Source organism: Coregonus lavaretus, assembly GCF_964263955.1.
Source record: "Coregonus lavaretus genome assembly, contig: HAP1_SCAFFOLD_602, whole genome shotgun sequence".
NCBI classification, from domain to species: Eukaryota; Metazoa; Chordata; class Actinopteri; order Salmoniformes; family Salmonidae; genus Coregonus; species Coregonus lavaretus.
The window spans coordinates 32,501-56,023 of record NW_028163803.1 but is presented as its reverse complement, the minus strand read 5'-3'; the positions used below and the strand labels follow the sequence as shown (position 1 = coordinate 56,023).

Here is a 23,523-nt window from a genome sequence, read left to right as displayed (position 1 = left end):
AGAATTATCTCCTACTCTACGGAGGAGTCTATCCTCACAATGTAATCTTGATAATTCCTGACAGTCAACCCCACATTTCACTTAAAATGGCTACGCATTGATCAATTTGCTACTTTTCAATATTTTAGCAAGTCCTCCAATCAATTTCACCAAGTTAATGAATAAAGACTACTGACCTTATCCTTGCAGCCGAGATTCAATGTAGGTTTGGATTCCGTCACCGTCTCTGTCATTAATCAGGTGTCCTCTGGCCTGTTTTAACCCTTAATGTCAAAGGGCAGGACTTTCTATTTACGAATGTATCATTCGCCCGTCGACGGTTTTCAGAGTTACCTGGAATGACAGAAACAGGGTATTGGAGTCCGGCTCAGAAGGACCAAGCTGTTATGTGAATTATTTAACAAACTATTTTAGTGTCTCTGTGCGTCTCCCAAAAGGTTGTAAGTCTTTTGGGATTTAAGTAACGGCCAGAGTCCCGGTCTGCATAGTCAGAGATTGTGTGTAGATTGCTGTGTAGATTTGTTTTTATTTAAATCAATTTTAGAATAAGGCTGTAACGTAACAAAATGTGGAAAAGGTGCAAGTATTCCAGAGAAATGTACTGCAATTGCCCATTTAAAAATGTACAGTTTACAGGCCTTTACGTGTAGTATGATGGATGCTGAAAGCTCGCCCTCATCGGAGTCAGCACGGAGTGAGATGAGGCCACAGCCTTGAAGTCGTATGCGGTGATGGACGAGGTACTCCATCACCGCACCGGTCATCACCTCCTCTCCCAGAAGGGTCCAGACGTGGAGTCTGGAGAAAGTATGTGACTGCCTGGGAGGCATGCCTTATGGCCATTTTAGAGGCCGTGATTAAGAAGTAGTTTTATGTATTTTTTGCATTTATTTTATTAATTCATAAATGTTCTACAGTTTTTTTGGTGAAGTCCTTTTTAAAAAAAAACAATGTGGATTTCTGTTGTCATAGAAAAGTGTTTTGTTTGTTTGTTTGTAATAAAACACATTATTTGATACCGGTCCATCTACTGTTGGTGTGTTTTTACTTTCAACTATTCAACATTTTAAAAAATGAACACGTACATCTGAACTATGTTGTTGCAGGTGCATGGTAACAATTAGTTAAGTTGAAAGAAAAAACAAACCTATACACTGCTCTTCCTAGTATCACTTTTTTTTTACTGAACCTAACGTGTCGGCCTCTTGGGCTTCGTCAGAGCTTTTTACTCTACTAAAATAAATAAACCATTTTTGGGATAATACTAATTGATTCCATTTATATAGCGCTTTTCATCCCAATCTCAAAGCGAATCAAAAGAAACAAACAAGCAATTCATCATGATTAGCCTTGCTATAATTGGCTAGGTCAACCAATACATTATCATAAGTAGCCTAGTAATAGTTGGCTAGGTCAACCAATACATTATCATGAGTAGCCTAGTTATAGTTGGCTAGGTCAACCAATACATTATCATAAGTAGCCTAGTAATAGTTGGCTAGGTCAACCAATACATCGTCATGAGTAGCCTAGTTATAGTTGGCTAGGTCAACCAATACGTCATCATGAGTAGCCTAGTTATAGTTGGCTAGGTCAACCAATACATCGTCATGAGTAGCCTAGTTATAGTTGGCTAGGTCAACCAATACATCATCATGAGTAGCCTAGTTATAGTTGGCTAGGTCAACCAATACATTATCATGAGTAGCCTAGTTATAGTTGGCTAGGTCAACCAATACATCGTTATGAGTTGCCTAGCTATCGTTGTTTAGGTCAACAAATAGAGGCCAAGTCTTTGAGGGCATGCATCCTCCAAAGATGGAGAGGGACAGTACATGGCTTGATCAGAGGAAGGTGGTCAGGGAGAGTGTTGATGAAGATGGAGTCTGGTGACGATCTTGTACAGCGCCACTCTGGGAACCGTGTAGCCACTTCTCAATGTATGGCACCCACTTGGGTGTTGCCTCAGCAGCTCTGGGCGCCAGAAAGCTCACCACACACAGTTCAGAGTAGTAGCCAGTCGTTCTCATTACGAGCCCTCAGCCTCAGCACTGCATTCCTCTACTGCAGTGTTTCCCAACCGGGAGTTAGCGTACCCCTAGGGGTACATGGGAAGATTTTCAAAAATGTGAAGAAAAAAACTAAGTTCAAGTTATTTCACTGGTGTGAAACTTGATTTTATATTTATAGGACTACTTTTTTACTTTAGTTGCGCATTGCTTTGTCTCCCTGGCCTCTGCCCGCCCGTTGATCTTGAGTGCCTGCTGCTTGTATCCTTGCAGAAACTATGATTGATCAGACAGCAGCTGATGCACTGAAGACTGTACCATTGTCAAATAACACGGTGTGCCGTAGGGCGTTGATATTGTTGAAGTGGTGGAAAAGTTGCTCTGCGGTTGAGGAGGGTGCAATTGCGGCCTGCAAGCCAGGTCGCTCCTGCATTGTGGCCGTTCCCACTGAACCCCTCTTTATACTTCCATTGGTCCATTTTTAAGTTAGGACAGGCGGGAGGCGGGGGCACTCCAGTACAGTAGGTGGGGCTAATGCACAATAATGTTGGATGCCAGCCGCCGATAAACCCCACAGAAGAAGCGGCAGGGATGACAACGGTAGCTAACTAGCCATACACCGGTAGACAGTGTTGATTCAGGAACCAATGGGCTGCTTGAGGAGTGGTGTTAATGCAGGAACCAATGGGAAGCTCAAGGGGGGCTGTTCATGAAGGAACGTTGGGATGCCGACCGTTTAAAAGGCTCTGTGACGTTAGTGGGACTGAGCACCAGCAGCTAGTGCTTCAAACCGACGTCCATTGGCTATCCAGAGGGAAAACACTACAGAGGCTTTTTGAGCTGAGCGGCGAAGTAAGTGATTTTCTGTCTGAGTACTCGCAACCCCGTGTGGCTGTGTTGGAGGACACAGACTGGGTAGCCCGCCTAGCCTATCTTGCTATGTTCAGCAAACTGAACAAGCTGAATCTAACTCTGCAAGCTAAAGACACACATCTTCTAAACATGTACAGATGTAGGATCTTAATTTGAGCCAGTTTGCTACAGCAAGAAAATAATCCTGCTGCAACAGGAAATGTGAATTATTATGTGGACTATAATAAATTGACATTTTTTGTAGGGGTTGATACATTTTTCGTTTGGGCAAATCAATTCTGACATTTTAACGTGGCAATTGCAAACTTTAGAAGCATTTTTAAACCTTGAAAACACTACAAGTTTGCATTTCCTGATGTGAAGGGAAATTCTCAGCAAGAAAATAATAATAATAATAATATGCCATTTAGCAGACGCTTTTATCCAAAGCGACTTACAGTCATGTGCGCATACATTTTTACGTATGGGTGGTCCCGGGGATCGAACCCACTACCCTGGCGTTACAAGCGCCATGCTCTACCAATTCAGCTGCAGAGGACCAAAAGAGTGATCAAATTAAGATCATACATCTGTATGACAAAGTGTGTAGATTCATGAAGAAGATCAAACTCTGGGAGAGGAAATGTGAAGATGGGGATATATGATTTTTCAAGCAGCTCGACGCTAACCTTTCTACAGGTGACGTTGACAGAGCTCCTATGGTGCAGATATTATGTTCACATTTATCCAAACACAACTTCCCTGACATTGAAAACAATTCTGCAAAACTTGACTGGATGCGTAAAGCTTTAATGATTGACAGTACCAACAACAACATTCCTACCAGACTATAAGGAAATATTATGTATGTGTCCTCAGACTGTGGCCTGAAGATGAGGCACTCAGAGACAAGACTGTCGCAAAGTTCTGGTGTGATTTTTTTCCCACGCCACTTTCTGGTCGCTCACGGTTACAACAACTTCGTAAAAACCGTTACTACTCCTTTCTGACACTATTGTGTTGTCGAGAGCTCCAACTTCCAGACAGTCAAGTAGTCTAGGGTCAAATACAGTTCACCCAATAGTTGGCTACCGACACAACCATAGAAATTCAAACCAGGACCCAACCTCCTAGGAAACCAGGGGACTCTCCTCTCGTGTCTGGCGTCGCACCAGCAAGTCATTATATGGTGACGTTGATGAGGGACCATCTTAGACAACAGAGCATACAGAAGTCACAAACAGAACATTGTAGATGCAAACTTGTAGATTTTTTTTTATTTATTTAAGTAAAGTAAAAAGTAAATTACATATTTTTAAACATCAGAAAAGAAGGAACTCATTTTAGACCAATAGGTGTCTTTATGCAGAGTTGTTGTGTGTAATAGCAATAGCAATAGCAATAGCACAGTAGGAAAATGTTTGTCTTCGTAGTTTGGTACCTCCATCACCTCTGTTTTAATTAAATCTAATAGCCTACAGCACAGTCCACTTTTCTGTACTGTATAATGCTGCAATCATTATTAAAAAGAAACGTATATCTGTATATACACGATACCGGGGTATTTGGAAAAAGCCTTGGTTTTTCAATACAGTCAATACCTTTGAAACTATTTCTTATACGTTTTTCAATACATTTGAATATTTATATGTATTTAAGTACAGTATAGTCTACTGTAGCCTGGTCCCAGATCAGTTTGTGCTCTTGCCAACTCCTATAGTCCTATGGTCACACCGAAGACAGTAGCAGTTGGCGAGCCAGCAACAGACGGGTGACTAGGCTATGTAAACATTTACATTTGACATTTTGGTCATTTAACAGACGCGACTTACGAGTCAGTGCAAGAAAGACAAGTACAACAGCAAGGCATTAGTTGTTTGTTTGTGTGTGTGTGTGTGTGTGTGTGTTTGTGTGTTTTCATTTAAAAAAGCGAAGAAAAAGTAGTTGTTCACACAAAAGAGAAGTGCAGCATGTCTTCATCACTAGACGTTCCATTCCTCTTCGCTTTGCACCCAGCAGTTTATGGAGTAGCTGTCGTTAAGTACATCCCAGATGTTGTAAGCTTCTTCCCAGCGATCCCGAAAGTCCCTGAACTTTTGTTTGGGTATCTTACCACGACACCAACTATAGGGAGAAAACACCGCTTTTTATCATTGAATTGATTGATAAATGATGTATAATTTATAGATAATTAATAACAATCTATTGATGGTTTTAAAACCGGTAAACAAGTATACTAAATCAAATCAAATGTTATTGGATCACATACACATATTTCACATATGTTATTGCGGGTGTAGCGAAATTCTTGTAAACAATCCTGCCCCAATGCACATGTACTGTGTGTAGACTGTGAGAATGTAGGCTATTTATGAAGAGGTTGTTTCTGACCTGTAGAGCTCGTTGATGGAGAAAGCGTTTTGAGGATAGCCTTCAGGCAGCTCCATTATAGTAATGTGATAGTCACCCTGTTGCATCCCCTGAGATGAAATGATACTTTATTATGACATGAATCTCTTTAATCTGTCCGTCTGTCTGTCAGAGGACCAATTGGGATATTAATTACATTGTAAAAAGTAGAATAACGTGTCAGATTTATCGACAACATGTCTAACCAAGAGGAAACTATCTGACTCTGCCTCCAGCACCACCTAGTAGGAAGTAATGTGGAAACAAGCTTCAACCAGTCTTGTGGTTAGTCAGATGCCGTTTAGCTTCTGAAATACAAAGGATGTGACACTGACTAGAAAATAAGTGGAGAGTTTCAAAAATAACATTAATTGTCTCTGTAATGCCTGGTAGCTGGGACTAACTAAACTAGAAATCATACACATATCAAAACACACACACACACACACACACAGGTCCTCACCATGTGGACATAGGGCCACATCTCCCAAAGAGAAATGTTTGTGTTGTAAACGATGATCGGATCCACACCTCTGTTCAAGGCTTTAAAAACTGTCAAAACAAGACAGAGAAACAGAACTTTGAAGAAGAACAAACTACCTGTGTAATGACATTAAAAGCAGATCGTTTCTGCCCCCGCCCCCGCCCCCGCCCCCAGCCACCCAATAGGCTTACACCACCCAATACACACCATCCTCTCTATTCCGCCGATGGTTGTGATGAAAGTATCTAGAGTCGTAGTTGGACATTTCATGGTACTTGTCAGCTGAGAAAATTCCTCCTTCTATTCCATGTCTTGCATATTCAACACAGAGATTTCTGGAAAACAGAAGGAAATTATATATTTATATTTTACAAATAAAGTGTTTATGTCTAATCAAAATTACAACCAACTGATTGCAGCAACACCGCAAAAATGGAGGAGGCAAGTGGAAAGGGGAGAAGGTAAGGAACTTGTCTCTTGACCCTGCATTAAAGACCAAATCCTCTGAAAATTGTGATAAATAAAAAAGTACACCAGTTCCATTTAAGGACCAAAACATTGACAGCTGCACCATACAGGTTGCAAAATAGTTGATAGGATATTGTCGATGTGCCGATTCCATGGCACATGGTTTATGAACTGATACACAAAACACGATGCCGGTTTAAGCTCCCAGCGGTCTAAGGCTGCGGTGCTAGAGGCGTCACTACAGACCCGGGTTCGATCCCGGCCTGTATCACAACCGGCTGTGATCGGGAGTCCCACAGGGCGGCGCACAACTGGCCCAGCGTCGTCCGGGTTAGGGTAGGGTTTGGCTGGGGGGGGGGGCTTTACAAGTAGGCCGTCATTGTAAATAAGAATTTGTTCTTAACTGAGTTGCTTAATTAAATAAAGGTTACATAAATAAAAATGTACTGATACACAAAACGGCGCTGGATTCAAAACGTAGAGTTTTTCCATTTAAATTATTATACAAAATTCTTGCAACCAACAGAATGTTATTTATATGGGGGATACAACTATCCCAGCTCTGCAGATTTTGCTGTGAAGAGACGGAATCATTAGATCACTTATATTGGTACTGCCCATACGTAGCTTGCTTTTGATCGCAGGTTCAGGAATGGCTGAAAAATTCAACATTTACTTAGAGCTAACTCTTCAAATAGAACTGCTGGGTAATTTGATAGTCAATCGATCAATAATATAATAATACTATTAGCAAAGGTGTTTATCTTTAATTTACAATCTGTAGAAACTATGAGAATAGAAAGGTTCAGAACATTTAAGAAACATCACAGCACAGTGGAAAAATATATGGCTGATAGAAATGAAAACTGTATGGTCTTCAGAGATAGATGGGAGGGGTTGAGGGTATCTGAAGGCTGGGACTGGGGCTGTTGTGGTGACCGTTTTACGAGTCATGAAGGCAGTGAAATTCCACATGACCGTTTAGTCACAGTAATTAGGCTTCTCCAAGCTCTCATGCTGCTGCAGTCTTGAAGGAGTTCCCACATATGCTGAGCACTTGTTGGCTGCTTTTCCTTCACTCTGCGGTCCAACTCACCCCAAACCATCTCAAATGGGTTGAGGTCAAAGGACAGATTTCCACTGGTCTAATGTCCATTGCTTATGTTTCTTAGCCCAGGCAAGTCTCTTCTTCTTATTGGTGTCCTTTAGTAGTGGTTTCTTGGCAGCAATTCGACCATGAAGGCCTGATTCACGCAGTCTCCTCTGAACAGTTGATGTTGAGATGTGTCTGTTACTTGAACTCTGTGAAGCATTTATTTGGGCTGCAATCTGAGGTGCAGTTAACTCTAATGAACTTATCTTCATCAGCAGAGGTAACTCTGGGTCTTCCTTTCCTGTGGCAGTCCTCATGAGAGCCAGTTTCATCATAGTGCTTGATGGTTTCTGCGACTGCACTTGAAGAAACTTGAAAAACGTTCTTGACATTTTACGGATTGGCTGACCATCATGTCTTAAAGAAATGGACTGTCGTTTTTATTTGCTTACAGTGGGGAGAACAAGTATTTGATACACTGCCGATTTTGCAGGTTTTCCTACTTACAAAGCATGTAGAGGTCTGTAATTTTTATCATAGGTACACTTCAACTGTGAGAGACAGAATCTAAAACAAAAATCCAGAAAATCACATTGTATGATTTTTAAGTAATTAATTTGCATTTTATTGCATGACATAAGTATTTGATCACCTACCAACCAGTAAGAATTCCGGCTCTCACAGACCTGTTAGTTTTACATTAAGAAGCCCTCCTGTTCTCCACTCATTACTTGTATTAACTGCACCTGTTTGAACTCATTACCTGTATAAAAGACACCTGTCCACACACTAAATCAAACAGACTCCAACCTCTCCACAATGGCCAAGACCAGAGAGCTGTGTAAGGACACAAGGGATAAAATTGTAGACCTGCACAAGGCTGGGATGGGCTACAGTACAATAGGCAAGCAGCTTGGTGAGAAGGCAACAACTGTTGGCGCAATTATTAGAAAATGGAAGAAGTTCAAGATGACGGTCAATCAACCTCGGTCTGGGGCTCCATGCAAGATCTCACCTCGTGGGGCATCAATGATCATGAGGAAGGTGAGGGATCAGCCCAGAACTACACGGCAGGACCTGGTCAATGACCTGAAGAGAGCTGGGACCACAGTCTCAAAGAAAACCATTAGTAACACACTACGCCGTCATGGATTAAAATCCTGCAGCGCACGCAAGGTCCCCCTGCTCAAGCCAGCGCATGTCCAGGCCCGTCTGAAGTTTGCCAATGACCATCTGGATGATCCAGAGGAGGAATGGGAGAAGGTCATGTGGTCTGATGAGACAAAAATAGAGCTTTTTGGTCTAAACTCCACTCGCCGTGTTTGGAGGAAGAAGAAGGATGAGTACAACCCCAAGAACACCATCCCAACCGTGAAGTATGGAGGTGGAAACATCATTCTTTGGGGATGCTTTTCTGCAAAGGGGACAGGACGACTGCACCGTATTGAGGGGAGGATGGATGGGGCCATGTATCGCGAGATCTTGGCCAACAACCTCCTTCCCTCAGTAAGAGCATTGAAGATGGGTCGTGGCTGGGTCTTCCAGCATGACAACGACCCGAAACACACAGCCAGGGCAACTAAGGAGTGGCTCCGTAAGAAGCATCTCAAGGTCCTGGAGTGGCCTAGCCAGTCTCCAAACCTGAACCCAATAGAAAATATTTGGCGGGAGCTGAAAGTCCGTATTGCCCAGCGACAGCCCCGAAACCTGAAGGATCTGGAGAAGGTCTGTATGGAGGAGTGTGCCAAAATCCCTGCTGCAGTGTGTGCAAACCTGGTCAAGACCTACAGGAAATGTATGATCTCTGTAATTGCAAACAAAGGTTTCTGTACCAAATATTAAGTTCTGCTTTTCTGATGTATCAAATACTTATGTCATGCAATAAAATGCAAATTAATTACTTAAAAATCATACAATGTGATTTTCTGGATTTTTGTTTTAGATTCCGTCTCTCACAGTTGAAGTGTACCCATGATAAAAATTACAGACCTCTACATGCTTTGTAAGTAGGAAAACCTGCAAAATCGGCAGTGTATCAAATACTTGTTCTCCCCACTGTACTTGAGTTGTCCTTACCATAATAGGGCAATCTTCTGTATACCATCCCTACCTTTTCACAACACAACCGATTTGGTCAAAGGCATTAAGGCAATAAATTCTACAAATTAACTTTTAAGAAGGCACACCTGTTAATTGAAATGGATTCCAGGTGACTACCTCATACAGCTGGTTGAGAGAATGCCAAGAGTGTGCAAAGCTGTCATCAAGGTAAAGGGTGTCTACTTTGAAGAACCTAAAATATATTTAGATTTGTTTAACACTTGTTTGGTTTATACACGATTCCATATGTGTTGTTTCACAGTTTTGATGTCTTCAGTATTATTCTACAATTTAGAAAATAGTAAAAATAAAGAAAAACCCTGGAATGAGTAGATGTGTCCAAACTTTTGACTGGTCCTGTATATTTACAACAAAATATGTGGGATTATGCACTCAATTACATTGATAGCAGCCACAATCCTTCTGCAATATTAAAGCTGATCTACACCATAAAAAATAAAATAAAAAAGTGTTGGGTTTCATTTCCGCTGTCCCTCAGGAAATGAAACCACGATCTCAACACAACACATATTTTGACAAAAAACCTGGGATAAGGCAGGCTCCCAAAAGGTTGGTTTGACTAGCTTACTCTGCCGTCGCTTTCTTTCCAACTCCTGGCAAACCTCGAAGGATGAACAGGTTCTTCCTGCTTCGTCTTCGTCTTCTCCCGCTCGCCATTTCTCTTCTACTTCTGACTGCAACACCACCAACTACAGTACACAGCACATCGGCAGCTGTACTCTTATGATTAGAAGAGACGCCCTCCCACCCAATAACTGAAACCAAACCGTCTTCTTCTTCTGCTTCTTCTTCTTCTTCAGTGGGGTTTATCGGTTGGCATCCAACTTTATGGTGCATTACCGCCACCTACCGTACTGGAGTGTGGGCCAGAGATCGGGATAAACTAAATCCTACCTGCCAACACCGTTTCTCTTAAAAAAGACAACAAAATATTTGATACTATATCTAATGACGTTCTACTCAACATACTCTTTAAGCTAATTTCCTGTATCCCCTTCTCCCTCATACTTAATATAATCCTCTCTCTTTCCCTCTGATACTGCCCACACTGTAGCAATACATCTACATTTTAGTCATTTAGCAGACGCTCTCATCCAGAGCGACTTACAATACGTGCTCCACAGTCTCTATTTCCTGACAATAATCACACTTCCCTGATGGATGCGTTCCTATCACATGTAATGTCTTATTCAACTGGCTGTGTCCCACCCTTAATCTTGTAAATATAGCCTCCTCTCTTCTGTCCCTTCCTGCCGTCCTCCCCTCCCCGACTTTCCTCTGTACTTGAAATAAATGCCTTCCCTTATTATCTCTATTCCACTGCTCCTGCCATCTCTGCACCATCACTGTATATATCAGTATTTTTGTCTCTGCCTTGCTCATTGAAACTTCAGCATCAACATCCCCACTACTAAGTGCTTGTTTAGCCTGTTCATCTTCTGCCTCGTTCCCCTCCACCCCAACATGGGCTGGGACCCAAGTAAATCTTATCTGTATACCCATCTGTCTAATCCTGCCATGGGTTTGTAGCACCTCATAAAGCAGGTCTTGTCTGCTACGTGAGCTAAAGGACTGGAGACTCATTAACACTGCGCATGAATCAGAGCAAATAACTACTCTGTCTTGTTTGACTTCCTCCACCCACTGAAAGGCCAACAGTATGGCCATCAGCTCCGCCGTATATACAGCCAGATGATCTGTAATATGTTTCCTGACTTCCACCCCACATTCCTGCACTACAAATGCTGACCCAGTACATCCTGTCCTTGGATCTTTTGAACCATCTGTGTAAATGGCCACAAAATCCCGATACACAGTTTTCAGACGTCTCTTAAAAAAACCAGCTGGATCAACACCCTCCCTATCTTTCTGTAGTCTCTCCAACACTTCTAGATCAACTACTGGAGGCGGGAGTAGCCATGGTGGATTTACAGGAATAACTACCGTTGGACTAAACTCCCTTCCATACAGTCCCATCTCCTTCGCCTGGGTATTATCCACCCACCCAAAGCTCGTGTTCTGTCTTCTCTCATGTTCCCAGCATGCCTGTAAAATCCCTATCGCAGGATGAGACACCCCATGTCCTTGTAGGTTAACCCAATAATTAATTGCCAGCTGCTGTCTCCAACCAAACCGTCATAGCCGTTCTGGTATTATATCAGTCTAATGTCGATGCTGATTACATGCAAGTAAATACTGTATAGCCCTTCTGTATTTCATGAGATTAGGTGCCATGAAATAGCTATTTGTCACTTTTAGCAAATTATTTCAGGCCAGTGCAGATTAAGGAAAGGAAACAGAAGGAGGGGAAACTTCTTTAGATTAATGAAATGCTGCCAAAGTCTAGCACAGCGTTCACTAGTTGGGCATTCCGAGTATTTTCGGTGAGCTGCCTCATTTGGCTCTGTTCCCGTAAAAGAGCCAGCCCATTTGGCTCACAAACGGCTCTTAATTCAAAAGGCTTAAAAATCGACCTAGAACCATGAAAAAAGTTCAAATCTCCCATGTTAAGCCCAAAAAGTAGGCTACCATTATCTCATAGTGAAATGCGCGTTCAAATACATTTTTACACGGCCAAATTAGATGGCCTGCAAAAAAAATACTTATTTTTTTTACCCCCTGAAAAAAATCCGCATGCACCAGATTGATGCGCTCTCCCCATTAGTTATTGGTTCTGCAGTGAGGATTCATCCTCTTTAGATAATTATTTATTTTAAGTATCTGCAGAAAAACTTTGTTTTGAGCTCAAAAAGCAGTAGTAATTGGCCCAGCCTCGTCCGGGTTTGGCCGGGGTAGGCCGTCATTGTAAATAAGAATTTGATCTTAACTGACTTGCCTAGTTAAATAAAGGTTAAATAAAAAAATAATACAAATAAAATAGTAGCAGTATGTAAATCAGGGAGACAAATAAACGGCTCGTTCACCGATGCGATTCGGCTCCCGACGTTCACCAAAAAGAGCCGTTCGTTCCAAACATGTGTGATCATTAACTGTCCCAAATAATGAAGGAAGGGAAAATAACGGAATGTAAGAATGGATGGAATACAGAAAGGAAATAAGAGAGTGCGGAAGGAAGGAAAGAAGGGACGAGGGAAGGAAGCAAGGACTAAAGGGAGGATACACTGGAAATATTCAAACAGGGCCTGAGCGTCCCCTCACTAAGCGCGGTTCCCAGTGCACACACCTGTCCTCACTTGACCGGCTAATCATCCAACATGTCTGGCCCAATTAGCGCTGTGGGTGACGTCTTGACTGGAGGACGGACGTGCACATATAAACCACAGCAGACGCCCTTTGTCTTCTATACACGATGGAGGGGTTTATGTTTTCTCCGTTCAACTTTAATGGCTATCCAGGCTGCGGTCCCATGATGGCGCCTATCCTCCATGGCAACCCGAAGTTCAAGCCTCACACCTGGGGTAAGGGGAGCATCTACGTGCCTCCGGAAGCGCTGGACTACCTTGACGTGTGTAAGCGGGCCCAGCTGAAGGCCATCCTGTCTCAGGTGAACCCCAACCTTACCCCTCGTCTCCGGAAGGCCAACACCAAGGAGTTCGGGGTTCAGGTCAACGCCCAGGTCGACGCGATGGTCCAGTGTTCCCTAGGACCCAAGACGCTGTTTTACCGGGAGAGGAAATTTTCGAAGTCGCCTGTGAAGTGCCAACAGAGTCCCTCAGCGGTGTCTTCTCTGGACGGGAAAGCGTTGCCGAGCACTCCGGTAAACAACGTGCGCTTCTCGCGACCCCTCGCTATCTACTCTCCGGTGTTTGATCGCCGGTTCTTCGCGCTGCCGGTGACAACACAGGATGACAGCGCGTGCTGTGAGGGAGGAGAGGGGGACGGTAACGGGGGTAGTGACGAGGATGGCGAGGCCGACGCTACCGAGCAGAACACCACGGAGGACAAGGGTAAACCGGAAAACCCGCGTGCGGATGTCAGGAAACCCCTCCACCAGATGCCCAAAGGGTTCAACTTTCAGGTCAGTCATTCCCGGGTTTTATACAAGGGGAGAATAAGAATTTTAGAATCGATTCTGTAGAGTTCTTGAACATGAATTGAGGAATACCTTATTTCGTACTGTGTAGTTCTATCTACAATGTGTCCAATTTGTCACCAATATGCCCTTTTATGCACAAGCCTACTTGAAGTGCCAGTCATCCTGCATAGGATGTTGCATGTTTTGGAGATTTCGATTTAATTGATTAACTTTCCCCCGCTGTAGTTTCTGGAGCAGAAGTATGGCTTCTTTCACTGCAGCCAGTGTAACGTCCGGTGGGAGAGTGCCTATGTGTGGTGCATCTCTGGAAGTAGTAAGGTAACGCTGACAACCACTGCATCTCTGCCAAATGAGAAATATTAGTTTTAAGATTATGGTCAGTAGGCCTTCATGAGCACTGCTTCCATCCTTTTGTTCTTTACCCCCCCCCCCCCCCCCCCCCCCCTCTGACAAGCCTGAGTCGACAGTAACACTGTCCACTGCCTATTTCTGGCTGTCATTTCTTCAAATACTTTCTAAGTTTGATGAATGACATGTTTTTATCCTCCCCTTCACGTGGTTGTCACCCCTCTGATCTCAGGTGTACTTCAAGCAGCTCTGCCGTAAGTGCCAGGTGGGGTTCAACCCCTACAGAGTGGAGTCTATCCAGTGCAAGGTGATGTCATGCGCTAAAACAATTAAACTTTCAAGATGTCATGTCTTTTTTTACTTTCATTGTCTTGTTTTATGGATACAGGACCTACAGGTGAACTGACATGTCTACCCCCCCCCCCCCTCTTCACCAGCAGAGGTCAATGTTGCTCTAATGATATCCTCCCTGGTCTCCTGTGCCCCTCAGGTGTGTTCCCAGACCCGGTGCTGCTGTGAGCAGAAGGAGAGGCACATTGACATGAAGAGGCCTCATAGACAGGACCTGTGTGGCCGTTGCCGGGGAAAGAGGATTTCCTGTGACACTACCTACAGCTACAAATACATTGTCTGAACTGAACCATCCCTGCTACAGGCCTAACCACAGATCTAGGATCAGATTTAGCTCATCGCTAATCGTCCTTTAACTTTTTGGTGGATATATCTGAACTCGGATCAGTGGTTAGAGGAAGATGGCTGTAAACCAGTTTTCTAATCCTGGACCTAAAGGGGTGCACCTATTTGCCTTTGCTCTAACACCTGACTGCACCCCTTTGGGTCCCCAGGATTGTGAAACGTTGCTGTAAACACATATCCTAGATCTGTGTTTTGGGGAACTACCAGTTCTAAACTTACCCTTTTTTGGAGTGATGCACAACCTGACCTTAGCCCAGTATCTAGGGCCCACAGTATCCTACTCTGAGCGTTCCCACATGGCAGGATAAACAACACTAGGCCACGGAAGTAAATGTTTACCCTAACTACAGACCTAGGGTCAAGGTCAACCTTCCTCCAATCCTATCCACGGTTGTTAGGGAGGTGACACCTATCTGGCAAGGGGGGTGGTAATCAACTTGTTTCTAACCTGCCAAGGTCATGTCTTAAATGTCCTGCCACAACTTTTATACCCTTTCCACCATGATCAACTGAGTGAATCAATTTTTGTAAAAATGAAATAAACTTATTGCAGCATTAACCTTTTTTTCATGGATTTGCTCATTTTGCTGTGTGCATGAACTAGATCCTCAATGCACTCTGCTATAAGTCATGTGTGTGTATATAGAGCTGATATCCTAATTTACTGGTGCAACCTGGCTGTTTGGACTTCCTCTTTAAAAGGGCAATAAGGACAGACAACCGTAAACTGTACGAATATTTATTCCTGTCAACGGCAGTGCACCAAAAGCGCACAACGTGAAATTATTTTGGGGTCTTTATTTTGAGACTTGTACTTGGCATCAACTCAACGACGTCACAAAGCTGTAAAACTATTTACAAAGTACTCTTTTTTTTTTCCACCACAATGCTTAAGTGCAGTTTCTTTTGGATGCACACTTCTCGCACACAAACCTTTTGTACCTCATACAAATGTGTCTTTCAGCTAAAATATTAATCTTATGAATACATTTCTAAAATTACATACAATATACATGCATGGCAGTTAAAATTGGTTTGAATTGAAGGAACATGAGAAATTGATAAAGCTGGTAAGGAGTAGGTTAGCTCTTAATCGGGTATAAATAAGCCTAAAGACTGACAACTCGAAAGTAAAATCACAAGTGACTAACCACCACAGGAAGTACCCATGGCCCTGTTACAGTTATTAAAAAAAAAAAAAAAAATGCATCCTTCCTTGGCCGCTTCACTAAATATATCAAACCTCTGTATTTGAACCTTTTGCTTAGACCTACCCACCCTTAATGATTCCTTGAAAGGATGGAAGTTAAGGACTTAAAAGTATTGGAGCAGGGCCCAGCAGTTATTTGAACAGTAGCTCAACATGTTTAGTTTTGAACATGAAACAAGTGAATGTCAGCACACACGTCCACGTTACAGTGGACTATGGGAGTATTTCAGTGTTTAATGTGTGTACACGCACACATCACAATATAGGACGGTCACGGTAACAAGTGTGTGTATATACGTAGGCCCACAATTTGTTCGATATGCTACAACAATGTATGGGTGTACTACAGTAGTCTGAGGAGCTGGTTCACTAGTACACAAGAAGCTTTCAGGTTCAAAACCAGGCAAAGGGATTAAACACACGAATACTGGTCTGCATCCTGTCTGCACACAATGCAGCTCCGTGTGGAAGGGGGAGGGCCGCGATGCAGACGGATCCTAACAGTCTTTATCGTGAATGCTCCCTTCTGTCAGTTGTAGAACTAAACATCGTCCAGGTAACCAATGCTAACTAGAGGCCAGGGATTCTGGAACAGACCAGTAGATTCTAGAATACAGCATTCAGCTAGGTCATGCATTGCACGTTCTCCCCTAAATAAACTCTTTAAACAGTAGATACACACGTGGTGAGAGATATAACCTTCCAGTCCTTGGCCTCTTATCTCCCTCTCTCACAGATATACAGCATGATTGAATTTCTCTCTCAGTAGTAGTAACGGCTCCTCCTCTCAGAAGCCCATGTTAGTGCAATAGAAGCCGTGACTCTGGGACATTCACCCAGTAAGGTAGAGGTTCCCCGGGTTACCTGGTGGTAACAGGTAGATACTTCCTTCGTCAGGGTCATGTCGTACCCATCTTGTCTTCCCCAGGTAGGACTAGCTAATGCTGAGACCAGGTATTCTAATCTTCAGCTCACGGTTTGATCATCCCCAGGTCTCTCCCGGTTGAGGTCTTGGTCAGCTGTCATCAAGATCAGGTTTGTTAATTCTAATTCAAACAGTTTCTTCAGCAGATTTTTTTGTTATTGCTGCCTGGGATCAGGTTCCGGTGTGGGTACTCCACAGGTGTGTCAATTCTGAGGTATGGCTGGGAGAAGGTCACATGATTATAACGTGTAACTACGATCAGGTAAGTCAATCCTAAGGTTTCACTGAGATCAGGTATTTTCATTGACAGGTTGAGTCTGATTTCAGGTCAGGTAAATCCTCAGGTTCATCAGGTGTTTCAGGTATTGTCCTTTGGTCCCTCGGGTACTTAGGTCTTTTAATCCACAGGTGGGGTCAGCATCATCAGGTGTGTTGAGATCTTCAGGTGTGGTCAGCATCATCAGGTGTGGTTGAGATCTTCAGGTGTGGTCAGCATCATCAGGTGTGGTTGAGATCTTCAGGTGGGGTCAGCATCATCAGGTGTGGTTGAGCTCTTCAGGTGTGGTCAGCATCATCAGGTGTGGTTGAGATCTTCAGGTGTGGTTGAGATCATCAGGTGTGGTCAGCATCATCGGGTGGGGTCAGCATCATCAGGTGTGGTTGAGATCTTCAGGTGTGGTCAGCATCATCAGGTGTGGTTGAGATCTTCAGGTGTGGTTGAGATCATCAGGTGTGGTCAGCATCATCAGGTGGGGTCAGCATCATCAGGTGTGGTTGAGATCTTCAGGTGTGGTCAGCATCATCAGGTGTGGTTGAGCTCTTCAGGTGGGGTCAGCATCATCAGGTGTGGTTGAGCTCTTCAGGAGGGGTCAGCATCATCAGGTGTGGTTGAGCTCTTCAGGTGGGGTCAGCATCATCAGGTGTGGTTGAGCTCTTCAGGTGGGGTCAGCATCATCAGGTGTGGTTGAGATCTTCAGGTGTGGTCAGCATCATCAGGTGTGGTTGAGCTCTTCAGGTGGGGTCAGCATCATCAGGTGTGGTTGAGCTCTTCAGGAGGGGTCAGCATCATCAGGTGTGGTTGAGCTCTTCAGGTGGGGTCAGCATCATCAGGTGTGGTTGAGCTCTTCAGGTGGGGTCAGCATCATCAGGTGTGGTTGAGATCTTCAGGTGTGGTTGAGATCTTCAGGTGTGGTCAGCATCATCAGGTGAGTCAATCAGGTATCAGGTATATTGACCCTCAGGTGTGAACATCGGAGGGTTTTTTAGGGTTCAGGAGCCCCCCCAGTCTGAGTAGGGGCCGGGCGGCGTGACCCACCTTCCCCAGGTAACGGGACAGGGGTGTAGCATCCCCTCCGAGGGTGCAGCAGCACCCCCACCCCACCTCTGCACCTTGGGCTGGGAGAAGAGGAGGAGGAGGAGGAGGAAGAGGAGGAGGGAGAGGGAGAAGGAGAGGGGCCAGACCTTGTGTATCTAAGACTGGTTCTGGATGTGTGTATGGGGAGTAGAGGCAATGTGGTCCACGAGGTGGGATAGGAGGAAATGTGTGTTTGTCAGAGTGTGTACTAAGACGGGTTAGTATGGGGGTTGGAGGTGTGTCTAGGACAGGGGGAGGGGTTGGATGGAGGTGTGAGCCACAAGGTGGGATAGGAGGAAATGTGCCTGTGAGTGTGTGTGTGTGTAAGTCTGGGCAAGAGGCTACGGTCGGCAATGTGTTACCTGGTTTGAGTGGAGTGTGTGTGTTAGGGCTGAGGTTTGGGATGCGGTGTAACGAGTGTGTGTGAGAGGCCTGACGTGTGTTTGTGCACTCGTGGTGGGGTGTGGGGAGGTCTGGGGGATGGTAGGAGAAGTCTACGCGTAAGGGCAGAAACCAGTCTATGGTTGAGCTGGAGGGAGAGGCCAGAAGAGAGGCTGGGTTTGGGGCAGTAGGGGTGACAGGGATGATGAGGTTCGTGGGGTCAGAGTGGGTGGAGGAGGAGGGGTACATGGGGGGCTCCTGTGCTGCTGTCAGAGGCTGGTCCCTGAGGCCGAGGAGTCGGGGAGGTAGGTGTTGACCACCCGGTAGCCCTGGGCGCGGCGGATCATGTCCCGGATCTCCCCGTTGAGCTCCAGCAGCTTGGAACAGATGAGGCTGAGGTCCTGGCGTGACCCGACCAGGGCGATGGTTCCCGTCTGGCCCAGGGTCTGGTGTCGGAAGTAGACGTTGAGGAGGGTCTGCACCTCGCTCTCTGACCCACCGCCAAACACACCGTTAGGCCACAGCCTCCTGGAAGGGGGGTGGAGGAAGAGAGAGAGAGGGAGAGACAGACAGGAAGAGAGAGACAGACAGACAGGAAGAGAGAGACAGACAGGAAGAGAGAGAGGGAGAGACAGACAGACAGGAAGAGAGAGACAGACAGGAAGAGAGAGAGAGGGAGAGACAGACAGGAAGAGAGAGAGAGACAGGAAGAGAGAGAGAGGGAGAGACAGACAGGAAGAGAGAGATAGACAGGAAGAGAGAGAGAGGGAGAGACAGACAGGAAGAGAGAGACAGACAGGAAGAGAGAGAGAGGGAGAGACAGACAGGAAGAGAGAGACAGACAGGAAGAGAGAGAGAGGGATCAGGATGTATTAGTATTGTGAATGTTTTGTGATTGTTCTCGCTCTGTTTGGTGGGATTATTTCTATCACTGACGAGTACAGGGTTTTTATTCTTAGCACCACAACAAAATAGTGTGTGTCTGCGTGTGTGTCTGTGTCTATGCATGCTTTTTGGATCTCACCTGCACTCGTGGATGTAGCGTATGGCCTTGCTGAACTCCTGGTTGTTGAGGCACTCCAGGATGGCCTGTACGGCTGCCTCGGAGGAGGTGAAGCTGGGCAGGGCGGCAGAGGCCTGCGTCTGGGTGTGGGCCAGCTGTGTGTGCTCCAGGTCGCTGGCCACTGCTGCCTCTGCTGCTCTCAGACTGGTCTTCAGGTCACTCAGCTCTCGAGACATGTTTAGCAGCTACAGAGGGGGGGAGAGGAGGAGAGAGAGGGGGAGAGAGAGGGGGAGAGAGGGAGAGGGGGAGAGAGGGAGAGAGAGAGAGAGAGAGAGAGAGGGGAGAGGGAGAGAGAGAGAGAGAGAGAGAGAGAGAGAGGGGAGGGAGGGAGAAGGGGAGGAAGAGAGGGAGAGAGAGGGGGGAGGGAGAGAGAGAGAGGGGGCAGGGAGAGAGAGAGAGAGAGAGAGAGAGAGAGAGGGGAGAGAGAGAGAGAGAAATGCAAAAAAGCAAAATTAATCTCTTGATTCACTTTCAACAGGTATACAACATCTAAAAAAGCTGTTCATTCCTGTGGCGGTCCTCATGAGAGCCAGTTTCATCATAGCTCTTGATGGTTTTTGTGACTGCACTTGAAGAAACGTTCAAAGTTCTTGAAATGTTCTGTGTTGACTGATCTTCATGTCTTAAAGTAATGATGGACTGTTGTTTCTCTTTGCTTATTTAAGCTGTTCTTGCCATAATATGGACTTTACCAAATAGGGCTGTCTTCTGTATACCTACCTTGTCACAACACAACTGATTGGATCAAATGCATTAAGAAGGAAAGAAATTCCACAAATTAACTTTTAAGAAGGCACACCTGTTAATTGAAATGCATTCCAGGTGACTACCTCATGAAGCTGGTTGAGAGAATGCCAAGAGTGTGCAAAGCTGTCATCAAGGCAAAGGGTGGCTACTTTGAAGAATCTCAAATATAAAATATATTTTGATTTGTTTAACACTTTTTTGGTTACTACATGATTCCATATGTGTTATTTCATAGTTTTGATGTCTTCACTATTATTCTACAATGTAGAAAATAGTAAAAAATCAAGAAAAACCTTTGAATGAGTAGGTGTTCTAAAACCTTTGACCGGCAGTGTATGTGTGTGTGTGTGAGTCTGTCTGTTTATAGAAATTTCTCTGGGTCGCTTTTGAAGCATCCAATCACAGTCCTTCACTTACCTCAGGCACAGCGCTGACAGCGTGGACCTGTCCAATCAGCTTGCAGTAGGACTGGAAGAGGAGGAGCAGCTGGAAGTGCAGCTTGTAGAGGCGCTGACACAGCTCCAGTTGCTGAGAGGAGAGAGAGAGGACAGATTCATAGACAGTACAGTACAGTATACACACACACACACACACACACACACACTGCACACACACACACACCGCACACACCACACACACACACACACACACACCGCACACACCACACACACACACACACACATAAAATCCTCAACCTGAGCCATCTAAATCAGTTCATACACAGTATTGTTGTGTTGGTTATTTTGGCAGCAGTAGAATCATCAGTTTGAGAAGGAACACTAGAGGGTGAAGTGAGAAAACACATTAGATGATAGTAGGACTTAGTAAAGGACTTAGTAAAGGACTTAGTAAAGGACTTAGTAAAGGACTTAGTAAAGGACTTAGTAAAGGACTTACTGCCAGAGATTCCATTTGCTACACAGCCAGAGAGCATGTTACGAGGTGAAAGAGAGAGAGGGAGAAGCAAGAGGAGAGGAACACACATCAATAAAACACATGCAGTATAGTATAGTATAGTGTATATATATATATAGTATAGTGTATAGTGTAGTGTATATAGTATAGTATATAATATAGTGTATATATAGTATAGTGTAGTGTAGTGTGTATAGTATATAATATATAGTATATAGTATAGTATATAGTATAGTGTATATATATAGTATAGTATAGTGTACATTGTAGTGTATATAGTATAGTATATAATATATAGTATATAGTATAGTATATAGTATAGTATATAGTATAGTGTATAGTATAGATTATATAGTATAGTGTATAGAGTATAGTATAGTATGTAGTATAGTGTATAGTGTATAGTATAGTATATATTATAGCATATAGTATAGTATATAGCATAGGGTATTGTATATAGTATAGTGTATAGTATAGTGTAAAGTATAGTGTCTAGTATTGTATAGTATACTATATAGTATAGTGTCTAGTATATAGTATAGTTTAGTGTATAGTATAGTATATAGTATATAGTATAGTGCATAGTGTATAGTATAGTATATAGTATAGTATATAGTATGGTGTATAGTGTATAGTATATGGTATAGTGTATAGTTTAGTGTATTGTATAGTGTATAGTATAGTGTATAGTACATATTATAGTGTATAGTATTGTGTATAGTATTGTGTATAGTATAGTATATAGTATAGTATCATTTATAGTATAGTATATAGTATAGTGTAGTGTGTATAGTATATAATATATAGTATATAGTATAGTATAGTGTATATATATAGTATAGTATAGTGTATATTGTAGTGTATATAGTATAGTATATAATATATAATATATAGTATAGTGTATAGTGTATAGTATATAGTATAGATTATATAGTATAGTGTATAGAGTATAGTATAGCATATTATAGTATAGTATAGTATGTAGTATAGTGTATAGTGTATAGTATAGTATATATTATAGCATATAGTATAGTATATAGCATAGGGTATAGTATATAGTATAGTGTCTAGTATCGTGTAAAGTATAGTGTATAGTATAGTGTATAGTATTGTATAGTATATAGTATAGTATATAGTATAGTGTCTAGTATATAGTATAGTTTAGTGTATATTATAGTATATAGTATAGTGCATAGTGTATAATATAGTAAAGTATATAGTATGGTGTATAGTATAGTGTATAGTATATGGTATAGTGTATAGTATAGTGTATTGTATAGTGTATAGTACATAGCATAGTGTATAGTATTGTGTATAGTATTGTGTATAGTATAGTATATAGTATAGTATCATTTATAGTATAGTATATAGTATAGTGTATAGTATATAGTATAGTATGTAGTATATTGTATAGTTTATTATATAGTATAGTGTATAGTATAGTGTATAGTATAGTAAAGTGTATAGTGTAGTATATAGTATAGTGTATAGTATAGTAGAGTGTATAGTATAGTGTATAATAGTATAGTGTATAGTATAGTAGTTTACAGAATATTGTATAGTATAGTGTATAGTCTAGTGTATAGTATATTGTATACTAAAGTGTATAGTATAGCAGTGTATAGTATAGTAGTGTATAGTATAGTGTATAGTATAGTAGTTTATAGAATATTGTATAGTATAGTGTATAGTATAGTGTATAGTATAGTGTATAGTATAGTGTAGTGTATAATATCTAGTATAGTATAGTGTAGTATATAGTATAGTGTAGTATATAGTATAGTGTATAGTATAGTGTATATTATAGTGTATAGTGTATAGTATAGTGTATAGTATAGTAGTGTATAGTATATTATATAGTATATATTATAGCATAGTGTATAGTATAGTGTATAGTATAGTAGTGTATAGTATAGTATAGTAGTGTATAATATAGTGTATAGTATAGTAGTTTATAGAATATTGTATAGTGTATAGTATAGTGTGTAGTATAGTGTCTAGTATAGTGTATAGTATAGTGTATAGTGTATAGTGTATAGTGTGTAGTATAGTGTATAGTATAGTGTATAGTATAGTATAGTGTGTAGTATAGTGTATAGTATAGTATGGTTTTAAACTACAGTGAAACAGGTGCGTGTTGTCATGGGGATTTATTGACTTCTTACCTTCTCCTCTGAGTCTCCTGGCTGACAGGTAATCACGCCATCGCCAGGGCACCTGGGAAACGTGTCCTTACAGTTCCTCAGCCACTGGAAATGAAGAAGAGAAAGTGAAAGGGAGGGGGGAGAGAGGGAAAGAGAGAAACAATAGAGAGGGGGAGAGAGAGAAAGAGGGAAACAATAGAGAGGGGGAGAGAGAGAAAGAGAGAAACAATAGAGAGGGGGAGAGAGAGAAAGAGGGAAACAATAGAGAGGGGGAGAGAGAGAAAGAGGGAGAAGAGGAGGGTTTTCT

General features: G+C 42.8%; 2 protein-coding genes and 1 pseudogene across 3 annotated transcripts in view; 1 reads left to right on the top strand and 2 right to left on the bottom strand.

Annotated features, from left to right (window-relative positions):
- Positions 1-3,652: 3,652 nt before the first annotated feature.
- On the bottom strand, positions 3,653-10,222 carry LOC311117765 (NEDD4-binding protein 2-like 1). Its single transcript, XM_084192679.1, has 5 exons — positions 10,005-10,222; positions 5,962-6,089; positions 5,734-5,822; positions 5,253-5,341; positions 3,653-4,985 (listed from the first exon to the last, which is right to left on the bottom strand). The coding sequence occupies exons 1-5, from the start codon at positions 10,091-10,093 to the stop codon at positions 4,844-4,846; spliced, it is 537 nt and encodes a 178-aa protein (XP_084048805.1). The 5' UTR covers positions 10,094-10,222; the 3' UTR covers positions 3,653-4,843.
- Positions 10,223-12,746: 2,524 nt separating this feature from the next.
- LOC311117767 (zygote arrest protein 2.L-like) lies at positions 12,747-14,415 on the top strand (the record flags this gene model as incomplete). The annotated part of the gene is made up of 4 exons (XM_084192681.1): positions 12,747-13,415; positions 13,659-13,751; positions 14,014-14,088; positions 14,272-14,415. The coding sequence occupies 4 exons, from the start codon at positions 12,747-12,749 to the stop codon at positions 14,413-14,415; spliced, it is 981 nt and encodes a 326-aa protein (XP_084048807.1).
- Positions 14,416-18,616: 4,201 nt separating this feature from the next.
- The window catches only part of LOC311117764 (protein furry homolog), a 37,401-nt pseudogene continuing 32,494 nt past the window's right edge, over positions 18,617-23,523 (bottom strand). Inside the window, exons 19-23 of the transcript in view lie at positions 23,238-23,321; positions 21,055-21,072; positions 20,575-20,685; positions 19,372-19,595; positions 18,617-18,875 (exon numbers count right to left, since the gene is read on the bottom strand). The product of the transcript in view is annotated as a protein furry homolog (transcript). The remainder of the gene's footprint in view (positions 18,876-19,371; positions 19,596-20,574; positions 20,686-21,054; positions 21,073-23,237; positions 23,322-23,523) is intronic.

Coding starts and splice junctions, on each gene's coding strand:
- LOC311117765 (XM_084192679.1), bottom strand. CDS start 10,093: ATGGCGAGCGGGAGAAGACGAAGACGAAGCAGGAAGAACCTGTTCATC. Junction 6,090..10,004: donor GGAAAGAAAGCGACGGCAGA/GTAAGCTAGTCA, acceptor TCTGTTTTCCAG/AAATCTCTGTGTTGAATATG. Junction 5,342..5,733: donor TGTGGCCCTATGTCCACATG/GTGAGGACCTGT, acceptor ATTTCATCTCAG/GGGATGCAACAGGGTGACTA.